This window comes from Capsicum annuum, chromosome 3, assembly GCF_002878395.1.
Source record: "Capsicum annuum cultivar UCD-10X-F1 chromosome 3, UCD10Xv1.1, whole genome shotgun sequence".
Taxonomy (NCBI): Eukaryota; Viridiplantae; Streptophyta; class Magnoliopsida; order Solanales; family Solanaceae; genus Capsicum; species Capsicum annuum.
Genome location: NC_061113.1, coordinates 266085844 through 266108685, shown reverse-complemented (window position 1 = coordinate 266108685; position 22842 = coordinate 266085844). Strand labels below are relative to the sequence as shown.

The 22842-nt window shown below is 32.6% G+C and overlaps 2 protein-coding genes across 3 annotated transcripts in view; one reads left to right on the top strand and one right to left on the bottom strand.

Moving 5' to 3' along the window:
• Positions 1-8193, bottom strand: part of LOC107861882 (boron transporter 4) — a 28961-nt gene extending 20768 nt beyond the window's left edge. The window contains exons 1-5 of the transcript XR_007053979.1: positions 7987-8193; positions 7848-7918; positions 6600-6687; positions 4845-6495; positions 3000-3747 (exon numbers count right to left, since the gene is read on the bottom strand). The gene's annotated coding sequence lies outside the window, so the exon portion shown is untranslated. The remainder of the gene's footprint in view (positions 1-2999; positions 3748-4844; positions 6496-6599; positions 6688-7847; positions 7919-7986) is intronic.
• A 7497-nt stretch (positions 8194-15690) lies between these two features.
• On the top strand, positions 15691-22293 carry LOC107861884 (serine-threonine kinase receptor-associated protein). 2 transcript variants are annotated; one of them, XM_047410101.1, is made up of 8 exons: positions 15712-16346; positions 18831-18966; positions 19254-19335; positions 20006-20181; positions 20513-20650; positions 20751-20890; positions 21076-21329; positions 21908-22293. In XM_047410101.1, the coding sequence occupies exons 1-8, from the start codon at positions 16229-16231 to the stop codon at positions 21911-21913; spliced, it is 1050 nt and encodes a 349-aa protein (XP_047266057.1). In that variant the 5' UTR covers positions 15712-16228; the 3' UTR covers positions 21914-22293. The 2 variants fall into 2 exon arrangements, with proteins under 2 accessions (XP_016562748.1, XP_047266057.1); XM_016707262.2 differs by lacking the exon at positions 21908-22293 and having other exon boundaries at positions 15691-16346; positions 21076-21452.
• Positions 22294-22842: the final 549 nt, after the last annotated feature.

Here is a 22842-nt window from a genome sequence, read left to right as displayed (position 1 = left end):
GATTTGACAATGACAACAACAATAATGAAATGAAGAAGGTGTTTATCACACCAAAATAGCAACAACAACAATAATATAAAGACAAGATGAACAACAACAAAGTGGTAACAATAACAACACCTCATAGGTTACATTAAAAAAACAAGAAACAACGATTACAACAAACAAGAGGATAGATAGTTAGACAAAATGAAGGTATAATCTGAAAAACCCAAGAGCCTATTCTACTCTTGGACCTTTAACAATACACACAATGAATACCTAACTCCTAAGTTAGCACAAGAGTGACCTCGATGTCCCAAGCATCCAACGTTTCCAAGCTTGAATCCAACACGAGTGATTCCACACTCAAGTTGATTTCCCTAGTTACAATTTCGGACAAGGAGGGTCATTCTCTCAAGAGAGATGTTTCTAAATGTTACACTTTCATAATCAACAAAAAACTAAAACTAAAAACCCTAACTAAAAACCCTAAGAGGTTCTATATATAGTGCATTACAAAATAGAATACAAAATAACCACAATACCCCTCAAGGGTGAGGTGCCCATAAAGTGTAACTCAGGGGATGTTTTTAGTGCATTTAGGCCCTTTTTTACACTTCATTTGTACACTTCCTTGGATGGATTCAATACGCACTCATTCTCGTCCATCCTCGTGGTCATACTCGTATCATCCTCTCCTTCTTGAAAAGGATTCGACCTCTAATCCGTACCTTGCAAATCAAGAGAAGACAAATAAGTACACCTCCTCATGACATGAGAGGTTAGGGTTAGAAAAAATAACACATCAACATGTCATGTTGAGGCGGGAAAAAATTGAAGTATAGCCACGAGTCCTTTGAATCATAAAAAGATTAGTACAATTGCTACAAAGGAAGTGGCTCGGAGAAGCATCAAGACAAAAGGAAAATAGGCCGAGAGTCATCCTTTCCTACTCTAAGATGGTACCGGGATCAAATGGAAAATTTAGCCAAGGGCCTAAGCTGAGGCTAGCCCTTCCTTCCCCTAGAATGTCACTCCCACATTCACGCACAAAAATATTTTCATACACATGATCTCTATGAACAAAACTGATTGCAATGCTTTTACCACACAATATTCAAAGAGTCATGCGCATTATCAAGATCAATTCTATAGACACCATCACTAACTTGAGAATTTTTAAGCACTCCATTTACATGCTCAAGTAGTGAACTACATTTAAGAGTAAATTGATCATCATGCACACCAAGAGTACTACCAAGAGTACCCATTTCCGAGACTACACATTTCTTACCTATAAGAGTACTCTCATCTTCCAAGAAGAGATTTCCATCTTTAGGAGAAATGTTGTCACGCCATAGATTGATTTTGTTGGAACAAAATCAGCCACAAGCTTTGATACCAAATGATACAAGATCGAACACACAACATGGATTCAAGAGACCTACAAGATCAACAACAATAGAGAATCAAAGTCCCCACTCGGCTTCTCTATGTTTTCAAGACAACAACAATAATATTCAACAAAGTAGATGGAGAATACAAGATTACAAGGACTATAGTGAATCAAAGAGGCCCCACACGGCTTCACTGTGTCAACAAGAAGAAACCACAGATTCAACAAGATACAAGATAAATGATTAGACCAAATAAAGGGACAATCTTAAGAACCTAAGAATTGTTACACTCTTGAACCCTTAAACACTATCTGCGACACAAACCTAACTCTACGTTGACACAAGAGGGCCTTTACCTCCTCTAAACACCAATGTTTCAAGCCAATATGCAAATACAAGTGAATCTTCACTTGCCTAGCCCTAGTTTCGGTTGGAGCTCTTGAGAGAGAACTAAAGTGTTGCAAATGTTACAAATCTTAAAATATGATCAACTAAGTGAATAAAACCCTAAGTGGTTCTATTTATATTACATTCCCTAAAAGACTTAAAATGACAAAGGTGTCCTTTTAATGAATAAGGCTTCAAGGCCACCCCTTTAGTGCACACATAGGGGTGGTTTTTGGATTCTCCCACACTTAAGCTCAGGCCTTCTCTCGGTTGTCTTTAACATACACAAAAAGGGTCCATCTATGAGATCATACTTGTATCAACTTCCATGACAATTGGTTATTGAAACTAAGAGTAATAGCACTGGTTCAGATGCCTTAATAGAGCAAATATTTCCATCGTTGGCTGAAAGTGTAAGTTCTACAAAATAAATGAATGAACGGGCTATCTTAGCTAGCAGAAATGAATACATTGACCAGCTAAATGAAATGTTAATTTCTAGATTTCCTGGTGAAACCAGAATGATTCTTACTTTCGACTCTGCAGAGGATGATACAAACAACTACTATCCAGAAGATTACTTAAATACTCTAACACCAAACGATCTGCCTCCCCACAGGTACGTTCTTACATATTTACTAATATGAGATTATATTTGATCTCGACTAAAAGAAACAGAACAAAAACTACATAACAGCACGATAAATAGATAGGAACAGAAACAACACATTGATATACAAATTAGAATACTATATTTCATAATTGAATTAAGAAGGTAGTGAAAGATTGTTGGAAAAACTAAAGTGACATTCTTTTACCTGGCTACCGATTTGTTTTGCAAATCTTGGACCAAATTAAGGTGTCATTCCATGACCACAGTCCATTAACAGTAGTTTCTCAGTTATAGAACATAGGAAGACACTTTCATATTGAGTAGCATAGGATTGTATTTTAGAATCAATATTCTATCTACTAACAACAATTGCATATATTCAGTTTTCTGAATTAAGCTAAAAATTATATTATATAGTTCAAATGAACTATATTAAATGTTCCTATTTCATAATGGAATTTATAACAGAGGAAAGAGATAACAGGAGAAAAGAAAATCTTGTTATTACATGAGAACTTCCTGGATATTACCAGAATGAGTAGAGTAACCAGTTTTGCCAAAAAAAACTAACAAATAGTTTTAAGATAAGTGAAAAGAGTAAACATTTTGGAACAACTAACCTTGTCCCAGCTCTCTTCAATCTCAATGCCTCCGCATTCTGAAAAGTTAATTGTGCACCCCAACCTTTCAGAGACTATGGAAAGGTAATATTCTTGGTCATGGGGAACAAATGGTTCAACAATAAATATTGTTATAGGTGCCTTGCATCCACCCATTTCAAGCTAGAAATAGATTCACATGTAAGATGACTATAACAAATTAGAAGCAGTAAAAGATTTCAAAACATTTAACCCTCTGCTCACATCCACACCAAGTTGTATTTTAACAAACCATAAAACTCCGCTAGATCCAGATTCAAAGCTACCTAGCCACTCTTTCCACGCTTCCCAAACAACATTTCTGGTTTTACAGCCAGCTTTGTTGATTAGAGCCATGGTTCTTTGTTTGTTAACTCAGTAAAATCTATAGATTCTGTCACCTACAAAAAAACTAAATAAACATGAGAACCTGGCAAGAAAAATTATTTGGAACATGACGAGAAATGAACTTTCAAATCATCGCATGGAAATTATTTTCATAACTAAATATAAACATAGATGTACACTAGTTTGTTTTAGCTTGTAAAGCGGTGCCTCCACACAGGTATATTCTTCAATATTTAGTAGTGTGTGATTGTATTTTACTGTAATATTATTGTATCAATAATTTAAACAGAAAATAACCACAAATTTTATCGAGAAACTTCAATTCATTTCCATGAAGATCTTTACGAATTGATTCTTGCGCAGAAGGTTGTTGATACTAATCCTGCAAGATAAAATTATAACTTGAGCCAATTGAATACAAATGGACACTAACAGTATATCATAAAACCAAATGCTCATAGAATACTTCAGTTAACAAGATAAAAAGAAAAGAATACTAATTAGTGCAGTCGACAGGAACTACAAGAGGGATAGAAACTTTTCGGGCAACACTCAATGTATAGAGATTTAAACATAGGCTGATGTATCCGTTATAATTAAATATTTTTCAGAAATAGTTAGTTATTTACTCCACAAACTGTATACTTAATTTCAAACTTATAATTATAAAACTTCAATTATAATTCAATATCTTTCTTAAGTGAAATTGCTTATCAAAGTAGCTTTTACTTTTATGCAGATTGGTATTGAAGAAAAATGTGTCTATCATGTTACTAAGAAATTTAGATGCTTCCAATGGCTTGTGTAATGGCACGAGAATGATATGCCGAGGTTTTGACAATAACGTCATACATGCTGAAATAATGATGGGCCAAAATACTTTCAAACATGTATTTATTCCACGAATCCAACTATCACCTTCCGAAAATGAAGGTTACCCATTCAAATTCATTAAAAAATAATTTCCAGTGCGGCTGTGCTTTTCAATGACGATTAACAAAGCACAAGGTCAAATAATACCAACTGTTGGACTGTACTTGCCACAACACGTTTTTTCACATGGACAACTATACGCTCCACTATCGAGGGGGTATCAATGTCAACGACTAAGGTTTTGGTTATGATGGAACAGCCAAAGAGCAAGAAAGGCACATACAGCCAAAACATCATCTACAAAGAGATATTACGTAAGACATAATACATATGATTACTTGATACAAAATATTAACTACACTTCTAATTATGTAATATCAGACTAACTTCAAATATTCGTGTTTGCAGGTTCTAAGGATACATAGTTACTTTAGATTCAATTACTTTCAAGTCATTGCAAAGTGTACTGCCTATGAGTTTCTGCTAAAACGCAATGTTGGTAATGTTGGTGGCAATGATGGTTGTTTCAGGATCTACCATTGTTGTAGTTTATCAAGTTGGTGATTCTGTAAAAGGGTACCACATAAAATAGGACAGAGGGAGTACCTTTTAAACTCCTGCAACATTTTTGCTTTAGAAATTTATGACTGGCCAACTACTTTTCTGCATATTTGTTCCCCCAAATTTTGCTATTTTGTTCCTGAAGTGCAATCATATATCAATATTCATGTTAATGTCAGACGGAACACTTTCAGCTAAAACCAGAAGTCCAGAACAAACTCATTTCAAATTCAAAACACCATTCCACCATATTACCCAAGTAATCAATAAAACCCTTAACTTTCAGAATTATACCCAACTAGCAGCTAATAAAAATAGCCAATTGCAACATGATACAATGTCATTAAGTTGTCCAAGAGAAGAACCAAGGTGTTAAGGATTTACCTTCACATACGCACAGATTGAAATCAAACTGGTATTTTGCCAAGAAATCAAGAGATGTTGTCTGACAAACTGTATACAATATATAACCTTTTTTTGTAACAATGCACTGCATACAATGTAATTATAAAAAGACAGTTACAAGAATACTAGAGCTAATACCCCAATGTTCCAAATTGTACAGATTCAAGCAACAGAAGCAGGGAAAATTAATAAATGACCTTATATTACTCCAAACCCATAAGGTACACTGACGTCTAAATGTTTATTCACACCTGCATGTCATTGGTGGTTGTTAGGGTGAGAGTGATTGAAACATTTATACTTCCAAATTATTAGTACAACAGAATAACCACTGGAGAATGGACATCAACTAATATTCATTACTTTTACATCATAATTCAGATCTAAATAGAATAAAAATGAACAGTTTATATTTCTTCTCTTTTATACTATTTTTCTATTTCTTTCCTCTCCTTGGATTTCCTCTTAACTTCTTATGTCCTCCTTTAATAAGCAAACTGCTGAGTACTCTAATGAAAAAGGTATAAATGACATGTAAATGTCAACATACTTAAACTTGTGAAGGCATTTATGCAAATATGAGAGTTGGGTTGAGCATTTTGCACAACCCAATACGACATGAAATTCTTTTTCAAAAGTAAATTGGCACATGGCATACCATTGATGGTAAATACAATCTTTTCCTTCTTCAAAAGAAGGAAGCAATACAGTGCCAATAAAGATTTAGATGCGCCATAGTGATAAATGTACACAACTTTTTACTTTCAAGCATGATAATAAATAACACAGATAAGAAGATGTTATGCAAAATCATTTTGATCAACTATACTTCATTTCCAATCCAGTTGGGTTCTGCTATTTGAATCATTTATATCCGTTTTGCTCTATCCAGGTTGAATTCCTTCTAATACTAAACTATGTCTTTTAAGGAAAATTAGTGGCATATAACTATAACACACTGAAAAAAAATTATAATGTCAATAATTATAATAAAATTAATTGATGCATCACATTTGAAGAACCAAGTACAAAACTAACAAACTATTACCAAAGAAAGCAGATCATTATGCAGTTCTTTCAATTATTAAAAGATTATCAACGTATCCATAAGAATCAGGGTCAGGATTCAATTGCTTGATGCTTTGTAAGACGTCTACGGATGGCTCTAGTCTTCTTGGGAAGAAGGTCGAGAGGCAGGTACTTCTTGTTCTTGTATGCTTCCCTTAGTGCTGACTTCTGCCTCTGCGATATCGCAGTCGACACCTGTGCTATCAACAGCCTTGCCACCTTTCTGCATAATAAAAGACCACCCATTTGAATAAATAAGTCAGCTTCACATACACATATATAACAACACAGACAGATGCATCTTTGTGGAACCAAGTGCACACTAACCAATTTCAGGTTCAACTATAAATATACATGATCCAATCAAACTGGGGCCGACTATGTGAGACCACGTTGTTCACGGAAAAATACTTATCTGCATCGGGTATTTACATAAAATTAATACAACATACGATCGTTAAGTGGTGTAATAGAGTAAAAATACATGTTAATTAACCAATGTCAAGTAAAAATAAAGTCTATATTCAAATACATGGCATGCATCTGTTACTAATTAGATTTCAAATATCTATTACTATTAAAGAACAAAATTTGTTTGGCATCTGTCTAATTGAACATCGTCCTATCTGTATCCATCTAACTATACACAACACACACTAGATTACAAATGAAACATCAAATATTAAAGCAGCGACGAGCTATGAACAACAGACTTCCATTGGCACCAGTTATGTCAATTTCTATGAGTTCAAAGTTTGGGATGGAGTCGGGATTTCAACTTTATGAGTTATAAATTTTAAATGACGAGTTCAAGTACTACTAATTAGATTCTAAAGTTAGTACACAAACATCCCTCAAATTCAATTTTTCAAAAAAGAAATAACAATAGTAGCCCCGAAATGACAAATCAAATCATAATATTTCTATTTACTTTACCTGCTTCTATTTTTATCCCATGCCTCAAATTCAAATATCTCAACTGACATGCAAACATCAGACATTCAAAATTGACAATATTAAGCACACTATACACATATTATATGTAAAAATCCAACAAATCACACCTGAAACAAGAAATTAAATCAAAATGCCTTTTAAAAATGAAATCTTTGAACATGCAAAGCAAAAAGTGGATCAAAAAATCAAACTAGGAACATATAATGCAACAGTGGTTTTAAGAGAATCAATAAATCAAACTAGGAACATATAATGCAACAGTGGTTTTAAGAGAATCAAAACATACAAAATGTAATTAAAAAAATATATCTATTCAAACGAGTTAAAGCCTAAAAAAAAAAAAAAGGAAACAGTGAAAGAAGATGGAATTACACACAAAATTTGACATACCGTCCTTCAATGGATGCAGTAGGAACATACTTTTCAATAAATGTTCAAATTTAAGCTTCATGATTTCACCTTATTCATCAATTTTTCGAGTATCAAAATAAAGAGAAAGGAAATGTGTAAGGAAGGAGAGAATTGCAGTGAAACTTCTGGAGTTTTTACTTTCCTAATTCTTTTTCTTTATTATTATTTATCAAATTATTGTACCCTTTTAACGAACCCTTCAATCACCTTACAAAGAGAGAGCTCGGGATCTGGGTGAAAAAAAATGTAGTCTGGTCATGAGAGATACTCAATACCACCTAAAAACAAAAGAGAAGAAGCATCAGTTCGCGTTTAAATTCCACAAATTAAATGAAGATGACACTACCTAACAGAGGTGAAGTTGATAGAAAGATATTTGCTCCAATTCACCACAACGGAAGGAGGAAATGGAGCTTCGAATATGGCAACACACCATCACCATTGTTGCGGACAAATGGAATAGAAAGAGTATTTGATACTCTACTCAAATCCAAACTTACAGAGACATTTTGGAAACTTTTGAGATCCCCTTTTTCTGTTTGGGTCGGGTCTTTTGTGGACCCAATTTTGGACCTAATCTGTTTGTATAAAACATTAAGGGTCTTATGTTGATAAAAAGGTCCTAACAGACCACCAAAAATTTGTTTTAAAAAAAAAATGCTTGTTTACATACATAAAATTTTAATTTTTTTTTATAAATTTAACTCACTATTTATCAACTTATATAAATTATATTTTAAATGAGTACAAAATTAAAAAATTAATTGTTATGATTTATGATTAAATTATATATTTTATGTTATTATAAATCATTATATTCTATTTTACGGAAAGTATAAATATATAAATGCCTAAGAATAAAAATAAATGTTCATAGAAATACATAATTTTAAAAATAGAAAATAAGAAGTATGAGGACAAAATTCAGCTTTAATAAACTGCACTTTTTAATCTTGAAAAATTTGCGTAATTTTCTTAATGTTTTTAGATTTAATAAAACAACACATACACAATTAATAAATTTTCTACATAATTTTATTTTAAAAAAATATTTGATACACGTGCAACTCACGTACCATAATCATGTTAATTCATGTTATATATTAATTATTACGGTTTTTATCTCCAATTTATGTGACAGTGTTTGACTTGTAAGTATAAAATTAACTCCAGGGCCAGTGAAGCATTTATATGATCTTACAGCACTCGTCAACTTTAAACTATTGTGTCACCGGTGCATTTTGATTTGAATATTGAAATTTTAAATTCAAGAAGCAAAGATATCATTGAATAGAGGGACTTGTGTTGTTTAAAATCTAGTAATGTTCTACTTCCAACTGAAGCAAATTTAAACATTGCATGGGAGATGTGGGTTGAACAAATAGTCTGGTGAGAACACAAGTTAAAACCTAAAATAAACTTAAAAAGTAAAAATTCGTGAAGCAGACAAATAAGTATCGTGGGATAATACAATATTGTATTCTATTGTTATGTCAAATACAATATTTGTTTTGATTGTTACTTAAATTTTATTGAATCACGCCGTTAAATCCTATGAAAAGTCACATTTTATGTAACAATCGATTCATTATGGTCGCGTAGTTACCTTTATTTTCCTCTCGTTTTATTTACCTTCTTTGTAAAAACTCTAACCCATATCATATAACTTTTCTCTACAATATAGGAAGTTTATTCTTCAGATTTTGTGCGTGAGACATTACGTAACGGCTTAAAACAATACAATCTATTCAAATGTTATATTTATCAAAACAATATACAATGTAATATGATACATTATGTAATTACATGGAGTAAAATTCACACATAGCTGTTTTCAGTCCTCGTTAAAATATACTCTAGTTGTTAACCAAAGTTTCAAATTATACTAGTGAAACTAGAAAATTCTAAATGAAATTTTACTTTGTAAAACTTGATACTCCGTAATGCTATGTTTCAAAGATATGAACGAAAGGTTTGCCAATAAAGGCTATATTTATCAATATTTGTGCTTGCTTAAGAAAGCCGAAAGGCTAAAACTAAGGCCCCGGCCCATATATAGAATAGTGAATACTTGCTGATGAAAACCCAAAGCCGAACACCACAAATGTTGAGTTTAGTGATATACATGAGCTTCGGACAAGATGTTTGTGAAAACTCAGAGGCTTTTTTTATTTTTATTCGATGTCTGGTATCTGTATTGGAGTCCGACTAATTCAAATTTGCGTCGGGTAGGGCCCCATTCGGGGGATGACGCTTCCTATCAAGGATTTTTCCGTACTCATGGCTCGAATCCAAGACCTCTGATTAAAGGAGAATTAGCCCCATCCACCGCACCACATCTTTTAGTGGTGTGAAAACTCAGAGTTGTTATGCATGATGACCACAGTGAAGATAATGTGGATCACATTCATTGGACCATCATCTGAAATAATTTTCCTAATTCAGTCATTTTCTCACACTTGACCGTGGTAAATTTTAGGTTACATAAGCACCAGCCTTTATTGATTAAGTAGTCTTATTGACCAAGCATATAAAATTAATTTATTTTAATTTTTTTTTCAAGAGTACTTTTTAAAAAATTATTTTTGATTGAAAATAGTTTATGATTGACTAATGAGTTCAAAAAAATCCTTTTGAACAACGGTTATCATTTGATCAAACTTTTTTAAAGTGTTGCCTCAAAAAATACTTTTAGGAAAAAGGCTAGTATTTGTTTTAGCTTTTACTATTCCTCAAAAACACTTATTTTCTCTTTAAAATTTGATCAAACATTTTATTTTTATAAAAATACACTCATCTAAGAAAAATTAGGTTTGATTAAACATGTTATAAATTTCTATTGTTGAAGTGATTCAAAATTATTTCATCCATCTTAATTCAATTGTCTTAGGTTGACTGGGCTAAAATGTATAAATAAGGAAAAAATTTAAATTTTGTATATTTTAATTAAAGAATTACTATATATAAAAAGTTATATATATCTAAAATAAACTAGAAAGAGAAATTTAGTGATCACAAAATAATTTAAAATAACGAGTATTTTTTGGGACAATATTCAATCATACTACGAACAAAATTGAAATACAAACTAAACTAGGAAATCGTTAAAAAAAACAAAAAAAAAACAGTAATTTCTGAGCTAATAACAAAAATAATCGAAAATGAGAAAATTAAACAGTAACTCATGAGCTAATAACGGAAATAACTAAAAATTAAAATACAAACTAAGCTATAATATTATTGAAATAAAATGAACAGTAACTCCTCAGCTAATAACAAAAATAATCGAAAATGAGAAAATTAAATAGCAACTCATGAGCTAATAACGAAAATAACTGAAAATGAAAAACAAAATAATAACTCCTTAGATAATAACAAAAATAACTTTTTACCAAAAAAAAAAATAAATGAAAATGAGAAAATGAACAGTAACTCCTTAGCTAATAGTAACTAAAAAATGAAAATGAACAGTGTGGCAACGAAATTTTACTAAATTAAAATTCATACGAAATTCGAATTATGTTAAATTCAAAATAGATTAGTCTCAAACAAATATAGTGGATCAATATAATTGGATTAACTGTTGGGAAAAGAACACTCTATAACACTTTTTAAAACAAATAGCCCAAATTTGATATCTTTCCAAAAAGTGATCAGTCGGGTATATTATTTTCACTTTATAGTCGTTTCCTTATTTGAGTCATTTTGATCCACAGTTCAGATAAAGTTCATATACAATACTGATACAGTTTTCAACTTGACCATTCGGTCCTTTTAAAAATATTTCAGTTGTTTTTTCCCTATAAAATTTTTAACTGAAAAATATTCTATTTTTTTTATTTAGAAATAATAATAAAATATAATTATATAAAAATGATGTAATTGTTATATAGAATATGTATCTATATAAGATATATGTATAGTTCTATCAAATATGTATATGTATAGAATATATATATATATATATATATATATATATATATATATATATAAAGTGTATAAAAATTATATAATTGTTGCATAAAATGTGTAAAATAAAAAATACAATTATTATATAAATTGTGCATCAAAACTGTATAATTTCTGTATGGAATATTTACATGTATAAGATATGTATAGAAACTGTATAGAAAGTGTCTAAAAACGGTATAGAACAACCCAACAAATTGAAATGGTTAGAAAATGGAATTTAAATTTTATGGCAATTTTCGTAGAAATATTTTAATTTGAAGTGTCGTTTCTGTTATTTTCCTTTGATTATTTAAGTCTAAACATATATGGATTTAATTAAAGTTCAATTTTTATTGGGCTAACCCATTGATTTGAGCTACAAATGATGAGCCCACTTTGCTAAACCTAATATATTGTCATATTCTAGAAGCCTAAATAAGTGTCACATGTTAAATGACATGGCATGTCAAGTCAAGTGAAGAAACCAATAGAATCATGTCACATGTCAAGATGATGCAGCAGGCTTAGTGAAATCAAAAACCTATAAAAGGCGTTATATCACTTGAATTTGATTGGTCAAAGAAAGTTCATTTTCATCATCTTTTTCCTTTCCACAACTATAAATATGGGTCTTATAATTCAGAAAAGGACTCCCAAAACTCTAACAAGAAGCAACAGAAAGCTCGTGGATCAAATGCCATAATTTCTCTACAAAGCTCAAGCATACAAATTAAGTTCATCAAGATTCAACATCAGGACCACAATATTCAAGAACAAGCTCAAAAGTCCTTGAATTCAAGCACAAGTCAAGATCAAGTCCCTCAAATCAACAAAGCAAGTTCAAATTCAAGATCAAGTTTTAAGTCTTTCAATTTATATTTGAAAAGGCGAATCAGAGACACTCACATTGAAATCAATAAATTGATTATTGCAATATTTTTCTTGTCTTGATTACTTATTTTTATGATTCGAAATTTTATTGTCCAACAAACAGTAACTCATAAGCTAATAACGAAAATAACTGAAAATGGAAAAATTGAACTATTACTCTTTAGCTCGATAGATAAGCTGAAATGGAAGAAAAAAGAGATAATACACCAAAACACCCCTGAACTTGCAACCGAAACTTACTTTAGACCCTAAACTAGTCGAAAAATTATATACCCCCTTAACAACTTTTAAGTGAATTAAATACCCCCTTAAAATATATTACCACTCTCACAAAGGGAGGTGCACTATACACGCGTCCACGTCAGTGCCATTTCACTGCCACGTAAATATTTATTTAAAAAATGATGCCACACACACACACACACACATATATATATAATAAAAAAAAAAAAAATCTCCTTTCTTCTTCACACACCCACACCCCTCCTTCTTCTTCAGTTAGATCCCTCGCCGCCCCCCCCCCCCCCTTCACCCCCCCCCCCCCAGCTATTTTCTTCTTCTTCTCAAACCATTCCCCCCACTCCCACTCCCCGCCTTCTCTCTTTCTCCCCTTCGAACCCCCACCCCTGCCACGAAAAAGCCTTCCCCTTCATTTTTTTTCATTAACACCATCAAGAGAACAGCCATAAAGACATCAATTTAAGGTTTTTCCTCCCTTAAAATATTATTTCAACCTTCAATTCTAACTCCCTCAACGTTTTTAACAGCCAACATTAACAAGGATGTTATGTGTGAGTAAATAACTTTTTTGAAATAGATTTCATCATTCTAGAAACGATTTCATCATTCCAGAATAACTTTTTTAATCAAGAATTTATAAATTTTGTATCTTTTAATCAAGATTTCCAGAATTTTGGATTCAACCACCCTTCGGCTCCATTTTTCATAATCGAATTTTGGGTTCAACCACCCTTGTCAAAAGGCAAAACAGAATTACTAAAACAACAAAGTTGTCAACTTTGAGATAATTTTGACACAAATTTTCTATCGAGTACCATAAATTCCACAATTTTTTAACTCAAAAATACAAAAATTTCAGTTCAAAAAACTTCTCAAAACATTCAATGTCACCTTTTACGAAATTTCCCATGGCTTCGCCTCATATGAAGAAACGGGGTGGATTGGGGGTTATGAAAAAAATAGAGAAAGAAACGGTGTTATGGGGGTGATGGAAACAGGGGAGGGGATTTGGAAAAGACAAAGAATACGGTGGATTTGGAAAAGATAAAGAAGATGGTTACTTTATATATATATATATATATATAATAAAAAAAGTGGGCCCTTTTTATTAAAAATAATTTTTTTTTTTTTTGCCATGTCAGCCATAGAGGGGGAAATTAATTCACTTTAAAATTATTAAGAAGGGTAAATAATTACCTGATTAGTTTAGGGTCTAAAGTAAATTTTGGTCACAAGTTCAAGGTCTTAAGAAAAAAAGAAGAGACTGGAAATAAATAAATCAGGGAGAAGGAAAAGACTTTTGGAGAAGAAGAAACCGTGCAAATTTAGAGTGTGTTCGTATGTAGGAAAATATTTTTCTAAAAAATATTTTCATGAAAAAAAAAGTTGATATTTTTTAGTGTTTGGTTGGTGAAAGAAAAAATATTTTTTAGAAAATATATTTTAGTATTTAACTAAAGAGTAGAAAAATATTTTTTATAAAAATAATTTTTGACTTTGAAAAAAATATTTTTTTAGGGTGTGTTCAATATGGAGGATGAAAATATTTTTTTAGAGAAATAAGTTTCTTACTTATATTCGTATTTTTGTTATACAAGTAGGAAAATATTTTCTAAAAGTATTGGTGTATAGTACTATTTAACAAAAATAATGAAAACGAATAGGGTAAGAAGGGTGGGAAAAAAAGTTTCAAAACTAAAAAAAAATAAAATAAAAAATGAGAAAAAAATTAAGGAGTTTAGTATGTGTGTGTAGAAGGGAGGTCAGAATAGGTGATACTAATGGGGTAAAAAAAGTTTTGAGTTTTTTTGAAAAAAGAAAATTATAATAATTTTTCTTTGTAGGGGGAGGGGTGGGGTGGGGGGTCGGGGTAGGATGTGAGGGTGGAGTAAGAAAAATATTGATTTAAAAATTATATATATATCTTAAAATGTCATACTCCTTAGAAGGTGGGATAAGAAAAAAAATAATTTTTTTTAAAAAGTTAAATATTTTTTCAGAGGGAGGGCTAGTTGGGGGTGGGGGGCGAGGTAGGGGATGAAGTAAAAAAAAAATTTGAATTTTTTTTTTAAAATTAAATATGTGTTTTGTATTGGGGGTAGTGGTGGTGGGGGTAGCAGGGGGGTGAATATCCGGGGTAGGGATGGTGTTTTTTAGAGTTGTATGAACATTCAACTTCAGAGTAAGGTTGAAGGAGAGTTATGAAAAATATTTTTCTTACTTTTTGAAGGAAAGTCTTTTTCTTTAGATTTGAGGAAAATAAGTTAATTTGAAAAAACATTTTCCAAAACATTTAAGCCAACAAAACATGAGAAAATTCAAAAACATTTTTCAAAAAATATTTCCCGTCATATCAAACACACTCTTAATGTCTCTTCGCCCCTGCTAGTCTGTCACATATACTATGCAATCAATTGATTGAGCTGACTAATCCCAACCTTCAATGCTCATGCACTCACCATCAATCTCGATCCTCAACATGAGTGACGATAATTATTGTAACTAAAATTTGAATAACCCCTTGACTCATTATCTGCCAAAACTAACGAACTTTCTCAACAAATAACTTTGAGGATGAAATAACGAAATGTCCAAAATAACAAGATGTAGATTTATCACACGGTTACTTCGATCAAGTTGTGTAATCGAATCAACTGAGCCGACCTAACTGATTAATCACAACCCTCGAAGCTCAATCAACTCGCCATCAATCTCAACTCTCCACGTGACAGTTACTGTAACTAAATTTTGAATAAACTCACACCTCATCATCTGCCAAAACTAACAAACTTTCTCTGCAGAAAACTTTCTTAATCAAATAATAGAACATTCAAAAATTAATAGACATAAATATTTCTTACAAAATTACTTCAAATCATATTAATTTACTCTATCCAAGTGATAAACTAAGATTAAAATCAACAATACAATTTATTTAACAATAAATAATGTATAAACAATGTATACAAAACTACAAATGTATAGACGTGGGGGTTGGGGGTTATGGGTTAGGGTGTGTGTGAAGGGACTATATTAGATCTTGTTTGCCGCAATGTCTTCCCTGCGCCAAGCCCTATAGTTTCAGTATAATTTTTTTTTTTTTATTTTTCTATGATTTTTCCCCCCTGTATCTTCCTAATTTTATTATATTTCCTATCTTAATTCACCAATAATTCTGATCTATCTATCCTTAGGGCCTCCTTCTTTATATGTGTAGTTTGATAGGGTTAGAAAGGTGTGGATCCATCAAATCTTAAAATTAGGGTTTCCCACCTTTTTTTTTCAATCGCGCCAGTTCCCCAATCTATACACACATCTATATCATCTATACATACATATAATTTCTTTCTATATTTATCATTCTGATTTGTAGATCTTTTCAATTTTTTTGTTTGATCATTTGGGGACTTTTTTTTTTTTCTGTGATCAATTTTCGATTCGGCGCTGGGTTGGGTTTCTCGTAGATATAAATTTTTATTTTTTTTTAATTAGAATATTTGGGAGTAATGGATAAGAAGAAAGTTGTGGCACCGCTTGTTTGTCATGGGCATTCTCGTCCTGTTGTTGATCTGTTTTATAGTCCAATCACTCCTGATGGATTTTTCCTCATCAGTGCCAGCAAGGGTATTTTTTTACATTGATTGTTGTTATGCCACTTTTTTTTTTTTGGTAGTTTTGATGGTTTATTTAACTATTGTGTGAATTTGATACAGCTGCGTTGTATTTTTATAGTCGAAATGTTTTTTTGACTGTTTTGAATGAGCTAGTTTATTCTGAAATCTGAATTATGAGCTAGTATACAGTGTGTAAAGTCTGTGTCTGGTGTGCATTACTTCTTGAAAATGTCCTTAGATTGTTTATGGTATTTAGTATTTACATTCTTAGAACCACCAGGCCGCCCCATTTATAGACATTTGATCTTGCCGTATAAGTATGGACTAGTCATAAGTATATGCAAGTTATTATTGGCGTGAGTCTGAGTTTATTTTGGAGCGAATAGAGTAGCATCACGTCTTCAATTGTTGGCTCTGCCGTTGAACTTTAGAATTTTTATGGATTTGCTTAGAGACAGTGTTATCAAAAACTAAAAGCACAAAAAAATGCTCTAGGTCTGTTGGCGATTAGAAAAGGAAGCAAAAAAAAAGAAGCTCTAGGTCTGTTGGCAATTGATGCGCAAATAAAGCGTGGGCTTTAAAGAGAAAAGGAAGTGCAAAAAAAAGCTCTAGGTCAGTTGGCGATTTAAGCGCAAATGAAGCGCGGGCTTTAAAGAGAAAAGGAAGCGCAAAGAAAAGCTCTAGGTCTGTTGGTCATTTACGTGCAAATAAAGTGTGGGCTTTAAAGAGAAAAGGAAGCGCAAAAAAAAAGCTCTAGGTCTGTTGGCCATTTACGTGCAAATAAAGCGTGGGTTTTAAAGAGAAAAGGAAGCGCAAAAAAAAAGCTCTAGGTCTGTTGGCGATTTAAGCGCTTTAAAGAGAAAAGGCGCGAATGGAGTTAAAGATTAGAGATACAGACATATATGTTTAATCCAGGATTTAATAACCACAAATATCAATATCAAATATATGGACAAAGAGATTGATTTTTTTTTTCCAGAAAAAGTAAAATATTAATTGTTTAGTGCTGCCTCTTAATGAAACGCTCATTCGCTAGGAAACGTTTGTTTTAGATCCTTAATGACAACACTGAAGCGGTGAAGCGCACATTAAGTGAGGCAAAGCTCTAGACGTGTTTTGACTGAAGCTTTCAACATGCTTTGAGCGAAGCGCTCAACGTGTTTTGAGCCTCACTTCAGGGCTTTTGGGCTTAATTGTGAGAATCCCGAGAAGCACCAATCTAGGAAAGCCAAAGAAGATTATTCATCAATGTGAAGGGATTTCTATCCTCACAAAACTGAGGAAGACAAATTGAAAGTGTTCCTGTATTTTGTTTAGTCTAAGGTGTTGATACGAAATGCATACTTCATTTACGTGCAGTTTTTATCAAACCTTGTTAGAGTAAACCTAGTTCTATTATCTGCATTCAATTCTATCAAAATATATTACCAAGTTCAATGCATTTTATGGTAGGTGGACACTTATGTTATCGTCTTATATTTTGTATGCCTAGTCTTTCCGCCAAATACTCTAATTGGTGGTAAATTGAATGATTGGCATGCTGCAGCACATGGTATATCGGTTGTCAGTAGCCCCTGAGATTTTGTTACTATGTTGTCAGTGTTCAGGCAAGTCCTTAGGACCCGTTTGGCCATGAAAACTTAAAACGTATTCACTCTATTTGTTTTTTTTTTTTTGAATTTGAAAATGGAGTTGAGAGTTGTGTTTGGCCATAGTATTTTCAAAAATATTTTAGACTTTGATTGTACTTTTTTGTAAAGTAATAGGAAAAATTGTGTGCAAAAAAAGCGAGAACACCTTAAGAGGTGTTTTCAAAAAAATAAAATAAAAAATTGTGATAACATATTCCGGAATACATTTTTGGTCTTCATGGCCAAACAAGTATTCCGGAATAAAGTGAAAACGTATTCCAGAATATTCTGAATAATATTTATGGCCAAATGCCTACTCAATGTATTACACCGTCGTAGATGTTGTTCAGTGTACACTGTTGTCAAAAAGTACCTATTTGCTCTCTTTCTTTTAATATTTGTTGATTTAATGCTTTTGTTTTTTGTTCAGTTTCCAAAAAAACAAAAAATTGAAACAGTTTCCAAAAATCCTTTTGTTTTTTCGCCAAGTCTATGTAGACCTATGAAAGATAATGCAAAATTAAAGAAAAAGTTTTTTGTAGGCAATATTAATTAGTTGGTAATTATGTTTTAGTCATGTTAATATAGCATGTACTTTAGGTCATATGCTTTCGAGGAGTCGGCCATATCAAAGAGTTTTATTGCAAGTAGGAAATATAGAGAACTTCTAGTACTTTTATTTTTATTTGTGTTTTGTGTAGTTTTGGCGTGAGATGAATTTAAATGGAGAAACATGGTCAGTGAGGATTCATATAAATTCTAACCTATACAATTTGTTTGTGACTTAGGCATAGTAGTTTTGTATTTTTTCGTTCGCTGCAATAAGTTTTCATTTCATTATTTGTTCTTAATCTATCTTGAAGATTCTACACCGATGCTGAGAAATGGAGAAACTGGAGATTGGATTGGAACATTTGAAGGGCATAAAGGAGCAGTGTGGAGTTGTTGTCTGGATAAGAATGCTCTTCGTGCTGCATCTGCATCTGCCGATTTCAGCGCGTATGTTATCTAACGGCTTCACTTCAGTACTTTGAAAATAAACATTTAAGTGACATTTGTATGGAGACATCAGTCTGCAAGAAGTGATGTAGAACAATAATAGTGCTTTTGTGGCATGTCTATTACTGGCCGATCTTTCATGTCATTATCTACATAGATTTATTATTAAATATCTAATAGCATATTGAATATGGTAGAAGCTTCGTCATCCTTTTTAGAGTTCTCCATAGCTTAATTGTCCCTTTTTTTCCTTTTTATATTGTGTGATTTGTGTTGGTTGTTTTTAGGAAATTATGGGATGCATTAACTGGGGATGTTTTGCACTCATTTGACCACAAGCACATAGTTCGAGCCTGTGCCTTTTCAGAGGTACCTTTACAACCATATTTCCTTTACTTCTATAAAAGGTCTTTCGGGTTAGAGCTTTATAACTTCACTTAAGTTGTAGTAACCAAGCTATGATATCGATTTAATAGAATACTATTGTACTGCTATTTTCTGGTCTTTGTTTGACACATGTAAAGGGTCTAATGAATGTATTTCTGTTCTTTTATAACTCTTTTTTTTGAACTTTGCATCTCCTTGATGCTTTAATAATGAAATACCTTCATAAAACAATAGAATACTGTGACTGTATATGCCCATCAAGGCTTATGCATATTGGCAGAAATCACACTTCATTGACAGGCAGGCCACACTCTTGGGTGCTCATGTAAAGTCTCCTTATTTTAGGTTGAAAAATAAGAGCAGAGAATGCCAATTTCAATTATTGCCAAGTCATGAGAGGCTACTGCTATTGAAAGGCAAACATCTTTCATTGTTAAAAACTAACTGAGATTTTTTCAGGCTTGAGTTAAATTCTCTAGTCAATTCTATGTGATGGGAACTTATCTTCCTTTTCTTTTTTTGGTCCTCTTTTTTTTTTCCCCCCCTCTTATCAGTACACGTGTCAAAGGGACTTCAGTCCATATTTATCTTTCCCATTTATTGGCCTTCACATTCTGATAATTTGTATGAACTATGTGTGGCGATTTTGCAGGATACAAATCTGCTGCTCACCGGTGGTTTTGAAAAAATTCTTCGGATATTTGATTTAAACCGACCAGATGCACCTCCAAGGGAAATTGACAGCTCTCCTGGTTCAATTAGGACAGTTGCTTGGCTGCACAGTGATCAAACTATATTGAGTTCCTCTGGAGATGCTGGTGGATTGAGGTAGGCTTTCAAAAGTCCGCCGACTCTATTTGTATATTTTGTTTATGTTTTTCTTGCTGGTTGCATTAGTGATGTGGGCCATGTGGCTAGTGCTCATTGTCACTTAGACATAGCAAGTAATTGTACATGCTCAAAGCTCAGAGGTTTGATAAATTGGTTGCTCACTGTCTTTGCCAATACAATGCTTGGATTTGTAGATCAATTCACTGCGAATATTACTGGATACTTGATACAAAGGCCACACATGTGGTTCATATTTCCGTCATGAACTTTCACTCCCCCAGTAGTGCTCACTATCTTAAATTGGTTTAATTTAATTGTTGTAACCTAGGTTATGGGACGTGAGGAGTGGCAAAGTTGTTCAAATCCTTGAAACTAAGTTTCCTGTAACCAGTGCTGAAGTAAGTCAAGATGGTCGTTACATAACAACTGCTGATGGTTCCTCTGTCAAGTTTTGGGATGCTAACCAGTATGTATTTGTTTTTCATACTTTAATGGCACAAAGATATTTTAAATAGAGAATGTTGCCACAGTTTACTTTGCATTTTAACCTTTTTCTTTAAAAGCAGCTTTGGATTGGTGAAGAGCCATGACTTGCCTTGCAAAGTTGAATCTGCTTCCCTGGAACCAAAGTTCGGTAATAGGTTCATTGCTGGAGGAGAAGATATGTGGGTTCATGTCTTTGATTTTCACACTGGAGAGGAAATTGGTAGGTTGTATGGGGCTCGTAAATATTTAGAAACTGTAGTTACTCTGATCAGTATCTTTGTTTATGTGTTCCTTTTTCTGGTTATTTTTTCCAGTATTTGCGTTTTCTCAACTTCACTAAAGGTTTTGCTTCTCTTTCCGTTCAAGCTTTAACCACATGCTATATTCTGTTTCTGTACAACATAGGTTGCAACAAGGGACACCATGGTCCTGTCCACTGTTTGCGGTTCTCCCCAGGGGGTGAATCCTATGCCTCAGGATCTGAAGATGGGACTATTAGAATATGGCAGCTGGGCCCTCTTGGTCAGATTGAGGACAACGGGTCTACTACTGCAAATGCCAGTGGTGATGGTATGGGTGAGGTGACCCAAAAGATTGACGAGTTGGCTGTTTCAGAAACAAAGAAGACTGAAGGGACACATGTTGATGGTGTGGAGAAGGTAGTTGATACCTGATTAGGAGTTTTAAGGATTTTGTATGGTTTCACCTCTTGGAAAGCTTGTTTGTAACTTGCTTGACTTGTGAGGTTTTTTCGTATTAAATTAAACTTAAAGCTTTTGAGAGTGTTGGCTATTCTTTTCTTGGCCGTGGTCCTAATCATCAGTCATATAATCTATGGAGTAGTTGTCTCTGTCAAGCTGAGAGAGGTACACACCTAGGTAGCTCTCTTCTCAGGTTCATGACGTCCTTGAATTTGCAATTGCTTTTAAAAACCCGTAGGATGTCCGAACCAGTATAGCCGCATACCTAGGAAGACTCTAGTAGCCTTTTAAGCCGCACACCTACGTAGCCTCAGAGCCTTGAAAATTTTATTTGTGCCCGTTTGTTTCAATGTGTTGGTTCTTTTAATGTCACGGGTCAGAGTTTAACTAGTTCTTCAAACTTTCGATGATTTTCGTGTAATTATATTACATTTTGCTTGAGTAACCCTTTCTGTAGTTAAAACTTTTTAGGCAATGCAGTAAAACTTTGTAGTTCGATGCACTGGTTAATATCTGCAATGCGCATTTGTCAGCAGCATTGATTCAAAGTGCCGGAATGCAGAATTCGACAATGAGGCATAGTAAATCACAGAATAATGCCAATAAATTCGTGCGAGATTGATGACCAGCATCTAACTCTCAGTACATTTTCGCCTATGATCAGCAATTGGAGCTTCTTGAATTTATATTTTCCGCGTAGGGTCTTTACAGTATAGTTCATGTACTTTAGTTTCTTAAAAAAATTTCGCAGTTTGTTGTTATAAAATTATAACGGGGAGATGACTCACCTTTTATTTGAGACGATAATTTCGTAATTGTGTAAAAAATTATCATGATTTTAAGTAATATCTATAGGCAGATATCACTAATTTAATCCCTCTGACCAAAATGGACACCTAAAGTTTGGTGGTTGGTTAGATTGTTAAGAGTCGTGCAAAATTTAATTATTCATGTATTTGTTATTTATTTTTTATCCACACAAAATCATACATTCTTTAAACATATTTATACCTGTTTAATTAATGCGAGATGGTAAAATAACAAGAAAACACCGTACATAATATACTAAATTTTATACAGAACAACAAAAGAATCACCCAACATGACATTAATTATACTAAATTTAGTACTTTATTCATTCACTTTTATTTGTTCACGTTGCTCTTTACACCTCAATTAAGAAATAATGATTAATATGAATATTTTATCATAATATTAATTTATTTCTAGGTTCCAGTCTTTAAAAAATAATTAATTACTCTCTATGTCTCATTTTATGTATCGTCATTTGACCGGACACAAAATTTAAGAAATAAATGACGATTTTGTGAAATTTATAAAATTATCTCTCTTAAATTTTTATTTTTAATTATTTTTCTTATAAAATAAGACTCTATAAAAATAAAATATGAATAATACTATTAAATAGTTAACAAATAAAAAAATATAATACTCTCTTTGAAAAAGACCC

Coding starts and splice junctions, on each gene's coding strand:
- LOC107861884 (XM_016707262.2), top strand. CDS start 16,229: ATGGATAAGAAGAAAGTTGTGGCACCGCTTGTTTGTCATGGGCATTCT. Junction 20,182..20,512: donor GGAGATGCTGGTGGATTGAG/GTAGGCTTTCAA, acceptor GTTGTAACCTAG/GTTATGGGACGTGAGGAGTG. Junction 20,891..21,075: donor TCACACTGGAGAGGAAATTG/GTAGGTTGTATG, acceptor TGTACAACATAG/GTTGCAACAAGGGACACCAT.